This window comes from Corapipo altera, unplaced genomic scaffold (genome assembly GCF_003945725.1).
Source record: "Corapipo altera isolate COAL_440 unplaced genomic scaffold, ASM394572v1 57, whole genome shotgun sequence".
Taxonomy (NCBI): Eukaryota; Metazoa; Chordata; class Aves; order Passeriformes; family Pipridae; genus Corapipo; species Corapipo altera.
The window spans coordinates 4037080-4046530 of NW_020884905.1; the positions used below are offsets into that span (position 1 = coordinate 4037080).

At 38.1% G+C, this 9451-nt stretch overlaps 1 protein-coding gene across 13 annotated transcripts in view; it reads left to right on the forward strand.

The window, feature by feature from the left end:
* ZNF644 (zinc finger protein 644) overlaps nucleotides 1–4040 on the forward strand; it is a 73191-nt gene extending 69151 nt beyond the window's left edge. For 8 of the 13 annotated variants that reach the window (XM_027651412.1, XM_027651413.1, XM_027651416.1 and 5 more), the window contains one exon: nucleotides 451–1023. In XM_027651412.1, coding sequence (XP_027507213.1) covers nucleotides 451–643 — 193 coding nt within the window. In that variant the 3' untranslated portion in view covers nucleotides 644–1023. Of the gene's footprint in view, nucleotides 1–450 lie in introns of all 13 variants that reach the window. The other 5 variants (XM_027651421.1, XM_027651408.1, XM_027651417.1 and 2 more) reach the window with 1 other exon arrangement.
* Nucleotides 4041–9451: the final 5411 nt, after the last annotated feature.

Sequence of the window (9451 nt, forward strand, 5' to 3'; positions counted from 1 at the left end):
AAGAACTTACTAATTTTAGTCATAAAAAGATATAGGATTGTATCTCATAAATGTTTGTGATTAAACTGAATAATATGGAGGGTAAGCAATTGCCTATTTTGATTAATTTGGACAAGAGGATTTGATCCTGTCATACTCGGGTGATTGCCACTTGCTTCTCTAGCTAAAATCTTACTGGTCATGTCTAAGTAATATTCTGTCCTTCAAAAGAAACCTTACATAAGAATAGATTGTTATTGCTAGTATTAAAAATGTGAGAGTGTGAGTTGTATAAACTGCAGGGTTTTGTGCTCACAGTTACTACTAATGAACTCAATTACTACGTTTTTCAGCTAAAATATGTAGAAATAAACTTCAAGAAAATTAAGACTTTTCACTTATTGTCTGTCTTTTATAATTTTTCAGTAGAGCTAGATATATCTTGATGGATTAATTTTAATATTTGCATAGGTTTTGTGGTCTGGTCTTTCGAGGACCTCTGTCTGTTCAAGAAGACTGGATAAAGCACTTGCAGCGACACATTGTCAACGCAAATCTTCCACGGACTGGAGCTGGCATGGTTGAAGTCACATCACTACTTAAAAAGCCTGCTTCGATTACTGAAACTTCATTTTCTTTACTGATGGCAGAAGCAGCATCATAGAACAAGGAAACATTTTCAATTTTAATTGGGTGTAAATTTGAAATACTTCATCATTTTTTAAAATAAATTGCTACACTAAATTATGTTTATAAATGCTAAAGACAGAAAAATAGAGGAGGATTACAGTAACATCAAAATAAATTGAATACTTAACAGTTACAGTAAGTAGTCTTTATATTTTATATAGGGTGGAAGATGTGTTTTTAAGGTTTATTATGTTTTTGTCAGTTACTGTGTTCACTATCAATACAAGACCATTATATGTATGGCAGCCATTTTTAAATTGTTGCACATGGGTACTTAAAAGACAGATTTTAATAAAACAAAGAAACCACGTTCTCTTCAGTGTTACCCAAATCAAGGCTCTGTTTATTCCAAAAAGAATTACATAGTAAAATAAGATACTATTATATTTTGTTTGTATGTATGTAGTGTTTTGTATAATACCAAGAACTGCTAATACAATTTACTCAACTTAGGGCATTAAATACCATGTACTTCATAGTTCAAGAGACTGTTTCGTTCCAATAGGGCAATTAGTACTATTCTATCTAGGTGTGTAAGTGTTTTTTTTAAATCACATGAGGCTTTTTGTACTAAAAAGTGGAGGGAAACTTGTTTAAACAAATTTCTAAGAGAAATATGTACATAATACTGGAAATTTGTGGTAAGGAAATATTCTTTACTTCAGTTGCATTTCTCACTGACAATAAAGTGGTGCATCCATGCTACCTCCTACTTGTCAACAAAGATGGTATTTACCCTTATGTTTTTGTATCATAGTAGATTCAATCCAACTTTCTTTATTACAAAGCATCTTTTTGTTAACAAGTTTGTTACTTTTATGATGATTTACTTAAAGTCTGACTTGCTTACAGAAGTTTGCCTCTACTATTTTATTTAACACTGTAGAAATGTACTAATAAGCATTGCTCACTACACAGTTAGAGTAGACTTTTCATTTATAATTCTGTTTAAAAGGTTGATCATTTTAGAAAATTCGAACACAGATTGAATTGTTTCTACATATGAAGAGAATGTTTACAACTTAAATTTTAGAGCTTGTTTTGGATGTGATTATATGTATGAAAACTGTAACACTATGCTCATGCTAAGGACCTACTTACAGAATTATTGAAATAAATGTGCTGTGAGGATGGAAATATGGTGCAGGTGTCTTGGTCATGATGACTTGTGTTTGTTCATTTAAACTGTCTTCAAAACATGATTTTTGTTTAAATCAAATTAGATTCCTCTACAAATCAAATTTTGTATGCAAGTAACATTTCATTTTACTCATATAGGGTAACATACTGTAGTTAAGCCAAGGATATGCATTGATATTTTCTTTATATGTAAATAAAGTTAAAAGCAGTTAAAGCAAGAGGAGTATTTTGGTAGAGTATATACATACCTCACTGCCAGTGAAATTGCTTTCCTATGGTATATCTCCTTACCAGAAAAATCTCTAAATAAAAAGGTTTAAAGAAAATCTAAATGTCTATAATGTGAAGCATTTATTTGCATTGTGTGAATTAAGTTTGTGAAATTGATTTGTCTTGCTTGAGATTAGAATCTTCACATGATCTTAAGTAAAAGTACATTTACTTGCAATAAACTGAATTGTTCACAGACGCATTACATTTGATTGGTGGAAAATACGAATAAATGTGTGTCTTCCTGGGTGCACGGAGTTTAGAGTTAACACATGAGGCTTGTTAATGTTCTGATAAAATAGATGGGCTGAAAATGCACAGCTCTACAGGACAGAGTCCTCAGATACGGCCATCCTAACTCTTCAAGGCTGTCATTAAATTAGTGCTATCAGGTGTTTAACTGTACAAATTGCTATAGCGAAGTTTAGCTTTCTTGTCAGAATTTATTCTCTTATAACTGGAAAAGCTACATTGTTACATTTAAAGGCCAGAGGAAAAAATACTTTAGAGATTTTAGAAAAGATAACTGGGATGTTGAAGTATATTGCAGACAAATTATGTGTATGCAGACTAACAAATTTCTAAATTTGTGGATGCTTGTGGGATTTTTTTATACGCTGTGAAAATGGAAGATTTAAAGCAATGTGTTGAAGCAAATAGAGGGAAGTGATCAAATCACCTTGAATGTTTATAATGCTTTAATAGAGTGCTTGTTTACCCTTCTCACCAAAAAAAGTGCTTGTGAGAGCACCATATTTTGTGGCTGTTTAACAAATGAGCAAATCAATGAAGTGCAAATGATATTTATCTAGTATTGTTAAGAATGCTTGTAAGGTGAAGCCATACCGTGCGGAATTTTGCATTAGCAAAAAACTCTTACTAGGTTAATAATAATAATAATAAAACCCTGGTTCATTCTATTTAATTCATTAAACCCCAATAGTGAGCTGCTTTGTGTAACGCTAAAATGCAAGGTTGTGTGAAGAGCAGGGAGCTCTAGGGCTGATAAGTTTCCAAAATGAGATTATATTGATGAGGAGCAGAGTTTTCACTGACAGGCTGAGTAGGTGCACTGGACTGTATGCCTGACTTGCATCAGATCCTTGCAATGTAGTTTGAAATATATGCAGAAGTTCTAGAACTGTTCTGATTATTGAATTAATTGCATATATGGTTGATACAAACTAAATTAACTTTTAAAATAAAAAATCAGAGTACCCTTTAGCTGTCTTTAGCCTCTAGTCCTCAAGTGAGGTTTTTAATTTTCTTGGTTTCTGTTGTTTGGAAATACAGATCTTCTGTCACTACCTTAAGGAAATATAAATGCCCCTTTCTGGACTTACAGAAATTCTGAATAATGCGTTAGAAGAGGGTAAATTAAATCAGTTGCTTTGTGATACCAAACTCATGTTCTGTGGCTTGAGAGTCTCTGTGGCAGTCTGTGCTAAAGAGCTGGACTTCCAGAGTTGCACATAGAAACACAAGTGTTAGTCTGTTCAGGTTGACTTAGATTGCTTTGGGGTAAAGGCTGCAGTGGTGCAGTGATTTTTGTTTGGTTGATTTTGGTTCTTTATCACAGTCTTACTTGTTTCTGAAGTTATCCTAGTTTCTGGTAAAGGTCTCTTAAGTAGTAACCTCAGGAAAATTACAAAAGAATTTTCAGAATGCTTAGAGAAGCCTTGGAAATTGTAGAAGACCACCCCATACACTTTTTGTAAAATGATAGCCTATATTCCCTAATCGCAGTGATATTTCCATATTATATTCAAAAATTAAAACTCTGTTGCGTTCCTTGAAAAGATGTTTCTGCAGAATGTTGGAAAGATGATTTTAAAGTGGCCGTGGTAGTGTGTTCAGGCTCTATGCATGGAAAATGGAGGCAAGCAGACAACACGTGTTGGCTTACAGAGACCCCTGGGCATTTACTGCTGTTTGCTGTGTCCTGCCGCTCGTGGGTTGGATGACCTGTGTGAGGTGCACTGTTCCCGTGAGCTGAGGCGGTCCAGCTCTGCCCACAGATCCAACTTCTGCTTCCTCAGGGCACGCCTTACCCAGCCAGCAGTGTCAGGAAATGAGCTGCTGACTCCTTGATGGAGAGGAAGCACTGAGCAGTGATAGGTACCAGGAGCTGTGGGGGAAGGAGAGCAAGGGCCGGGTGTGCCAGAGATGGGCACTGTAACAGTCCGGTGCAGGTCCTGGACGGTTTGTGTTTGAGCTGTGTGCCTGCACAAAGTTCTGCCTTTTCAGCCATGCTCGGGGAAATCAGCAAGGTCTTTGAGGTAAGTAGATCAGAGGAGGAACACGAGTTATGAACTGGGGCTCAGAGAAGAGCATCCAAAGTTCTAAAGGTCAGTGTCACAGGCTTGAGATGGGAAGACGTGTTCCTGCAAAGCTTTTTTGACTGTGGTGTTTTTTCTGAGCTGGTTATGGTTCCGGGTTTCCTGCAGTGCTTTAAAGAGGGGTTATGCATTAAATCTACCTGATTCTGAAAACCTACAGAAGATAAATTGGGCTGAACAAATGAGGAAACATTAACAGCAAATAGTGTACTGGCTTTTAACTTAATGGTTAAGGGCTATGAACAAAGCCTGTTTAGTTGAATGCTATGGTTAACAGACTTTTCCACTTTTTATCACAGTAGTTAATGCCTGGATACTTAAACACCAGTTTCGTATTTTAAAAATTGGTTTATATAGTTTTGACTTTGTTTAAAAAAAAATCTTTTTAGGGTGGTACTTATTTCAAAAAGCTGACTGCATTATGATTTCAGATATTTCAATCCACCATGCTTTGTAGGTGCTGTTGCCTGATACATGGGTAGCAATTGTGATGTAATGGAAACATTTGGCCATAGTGCCAGATTTGTAATCTCTTGCAATAAAATGTTCCTTTTTAACACTGCAGGCTTCTTGGTGTTTTTCCCAGTGTTTGGAGGTGAGCTGCATGGCATGTGTCACTTCATTCTGCAGGGAATTCTGCCCCAACCAGAACAGTTACGTGGTGAGGCAAGGAGGGCAGTTTTGCTCGCTGTAGCCTTCTGAAAATTCAGAGGTGAGGCAAAATGGGGGTATTTACATTTCAGTTTTGGAGACCAAAAATGAGAATCGGTGGCTGAGGGAACATCACCAGAGAAAGGGGCCCAAAGCTGAAGCTGAGTCACAAGTAACAGTGGCTCTCATCTGTGCACGTCTGCCCACTGCTCTCTGTGTTCAGTTTGGTTTCACTGGTGTCTTCTTTCTCAGTTAGAAGCAGTTTTCCCCTGCAGCACTAGGTGTGCAGTGTCTTCCACGTGTACCTGGGCACAGAGTACACTGAAAAACCCAATCTGCCTGGCACTCTGCAAGTTCCTGGTCTCCTCCTGCAGCGTGAAAGGATTCATAGCCATACCACAGCCATTCACACACACTGTAAGCAAAAAATGTAGGGGTTGATCAAATATAGCATAAAGGACTGTTGGGGTGTGTTTGTTTTAAATAAGAGCTGGAGTGGGGATCCCTTCCATGTTTTGAACTCTGGCACTGCTTGTTCTTGTTTCTAGTTCCACTACAGGCTGATAAACTTGTATTTGAAAAGCAAAACAAAAGAAAGCTCTCTAATTTTAGAGCCCTATTCCCCTATTAAGCTTTGAACATAAGTCAGCTAACAGTCTTTTTATAAAACTGCTTAGTAATGCTCAAGTACATTAAGTAGAAAAACCTGGTGGTCCAAGTAGCTGGTGCCTGGTAGCAGTGCTTGCCCTTCAAGGACGCGGTCCCGGGTGCCTGAGCTCATGTGCAGGTGGCTCCAGTGTGCTGGAATGGGAGGTGGGGGGGTTTGAGTGGTGTGTCACTGGCTATGACGGTGGTTTGCACAGGTCACCTGAAGACTGACATGGTGTTATTTTGGCTGGAAATAAAAATTGGAATAAATGTATTCCTGTGGGGATGCTTTTCCTTAGGTGGAGGCAAAGTTTATTATAAAAGCCCTGAAAGACCTTTTTTACGCAGGCTCCACAAGCTCTTCTCACTACAATTAAAACCCAAGCAAATAGTATCCTTAGTAACTGTAAGCCCAGAAACCCCAAAATTACAACTCTTACTGTTCAGTGAGGGAATGAAGGGAGCCTTGGAGCCTTCTCACAGCTTCCAAGGTGCTTGTACTACACATGTATAAATTGCAACGTTGTTGGGCTTTCTATCCTATACTTTTAAATTAAAGTATTTTTAACTTGTAAGATCTGAGGTTAATGTAACAAGTGATGATGGTAACCCTTCTGCTTTTGTGTTAGAGACCTGCAACGTGAAACATGCTTACATGACATTCCCGGTAAGTGTTCCTAAATATAAACAACCATTTTTTAAAAATCTGTTTATTGGAAACTGGAAACTTCCCATGTAAACATTTGATTATGTATTTTTAAGTCAGCAGCAGCTGTGAATCATGTTTGTAGCTCTCTGTGAAACTCATCCAAATCCATCCTCACTGCTGTAGCAACAAATGCTGAAGCTCTGAATCCTGTTATGCTCTTTGAAACGGCTTCAGAAGAGAAGAGACTGATAGAGCAGAATGCAAGCTAACACCATTAACCTGTGTTTTAACCAAATAAGGAATTCTGTGTCACCCAGGTACAAGTCTTGCTGACAAGAAATAATACTTTTATCTTTCTCTTTCCTGAAAAAAACAATTGTGTGAAAGCAGGAGAAAGAAAACAGCCTTATTTGGATAAAGAAGCAGGGGGAAAAAAATCTTTTAAAAACAAACAAACAAACAAAAACCCCATAGGTTAAAAGAGAAACTGCAAACAGGAGAAGACAGCATAAGCCTGAGGTTGACACTTGTTTTGTAGTCCCTGAAATCTAGCTGATGGCTGCATTTGCTGTGCCTCCAAATCTTCAGGGGTGCGCTTGGGTTCCTGGCACAGAGGAGGTTAGGGCAAATATTATCCTTAGCTGAACAGCCAAGGATTAAGTTGTAACCCCAAACTGTTAAAGAAATAGGCAGTGACAGGGAAAAGAGACTTTAAATCCAATTTCTTGTGTTGAAAGTCAACTGTACTCATTCCCTTTGCCATCTGGAGTACATTTACTGATGCTTTTTAAGTGCTGCATATAAATCCATAGACACTTGGTACAGTCATGGAGTAATGTGAGCAGCTTTTCCCATGTATGGACTCGGTCACAAATCTGGTACCGAAATCTGATTTTCCAGGTTCTGCTCATGTAGGGGTTGCCATTCACTGACTTCAGAAATTCTCTCCTTTACTACCTCCATCATTTTAAAACATTCTTTTCTCACTGAAATAACTTCCATTACTAATCCCAGTGTACTCTGACTGCAGCCGACTCTGAGTGATAATAAATTACAAAAGACCCTGACCCAGAATGTGAGTGTTCTTCCAGGATCCCAAACTCATTTCTTTGCCCTCAGGCCCAGGTTCCCATCTGGGGACGGTACTTAGCCGCGTCTCACTGGGCTGCTAACCTGACCGTTTTCATTACCTTCATTCCTAGCTTGGTTTGTTTCCCTTTCCTCAGTTTTTGTTTATATCCGCATTTGCTTTTTCATCTTCATTTTTTGTCTCTCTTGTTCTTCAGGACTTCAGTTTTGTGCTGGCTACCAGTGATGAAGCTTTTTGGGAAAGTCCTGTAAGCTGTATTACTGTGAACACAGATAGAGTACTTCTCAGTATTCTTAAAAGCATAGCTAATGGCCTAATTTATGATTTATTTTATATAGAGGCAGTAGCTGTCTGTACCTAAGTGATGGAGGGAGGAGGAGATGTTTAGATTTTAGAGTGACTTTGGATTACACAGAACAAAAATCCTCTCTCCTTGTTTTGACCCATGAGCCTTTTGTTATAGTTTCTCTTCCATGTCCAGTTTAAAAGTGACAAAACAGCTTTGGTGGGCACATGGTGTCAAGTCATGGTCAGCCCACCACAGGTGCTTTATTTCAGCTTTCTATCTCTGAGAATTTGACTGAAGCTAACAAATCTGTTATGCTGTTGCTGTTATTACTGTTACATGGAGAGAAAGCTCTGACAGATTTGGGATCACAATAAAAATTGAGCTCTTACACAAAATTGAACCAGATATATTCAGAGCTTCAACTGCTTTATGCTCCTGCTGCCAGCAAACAGCAGCACGTGCTGCCCACAGCCAGAGCTGGTGTTCACTGCTGTCACAGGGAGCTCATTTATCATGAGAGCAAATCTGAACACTTTCCATATTTTTTTTTAACTTTCCCTGCATGGACTTTCTTTCTCAGTTCCTTTCTTCTGCCTTCAGGAAAGCATTAGTTGTGTTACTTTTAACTTTAAAAGTTTTTGTTAAAATTCTGTCTTAATTCTAGGAGACTTACAAAGGTGAGATTCTCATCCCCCTTCACACTGCGGATCTGAACTACTTCCCTACCCAAAGGTGGTCTCTGCATGCAGGTTAATAAGGCCCATCTCCAGATCTGTACCTAGGAACTATGGACCTATACATATGGAACTATGGTAAAACCAAATGAAATAGCAAGTATAAATGCAGCCTTTCACTGTGTCAGTACTTTGCCTTGGTTAACAGTCAAAATTATTTTGGTCTTACTCAATTGCAAGGCAGTATAAAATCATCATGGTGTTTAGGTATGGTTACTGCTGTAACTGGAAAATGGGGGAGGGCAAGGCCATGGCCAAGGGTAGAGATGAAACCACATCCTAGTGTTTAAGCTTTCCTAAACATTATTAAGTTCTCCGTTAAAGTTCACATGATCTCCGACCTGATTAGTGCTGGGAGCTAATTGGGTAGGAGAGAGGATTTGTGCCTACTGCTAAAAAAACTGTTCTGAAAAAAACTGTGTAAGTCATCAGAAGTTAGTGAGATGCATCTCCTTTAAAATACTCTATTTTGGAAGTTAATGGGGGAGCATAAGAAATGCAAAATATTTGAAAAAAAATGAAAAAAAGAAAGAAAAAAGAAACACAAAATCTCTGAAACATGAGTTCAGCTAACATCTGACATGGAAAAATATATTGATACTTCAAGATCAGGTACTATGTAAGAAAATAGCAGAAGCAATTAAACTGCTTTGGGGAGCCTTAACAGATGTATCTGCCGTTTCTAAAAATGCATGTGAACCTGAATATTTTGTGGTCTCTCTCCCCCACAAAAAATGTCTTACCCTCTAGAGTGGTAAATGCAAGATGAAAGGAGAGAGTTATCTCACTGCAATATTTTCATTAGGATTGTGCAAGATAAGCCATTTCCCATAAAATGGGAGGGGAAGCAAGCTGTGGAACCTGCGTGTGCTGCAGCAAGGCTAGTAATTAGACTACAGCCAGGCAAAATCACAAGGGAGTATGTAATAAAAGAAAGATTTAATATGATTTAAATACCGTGACGGAGTTGCA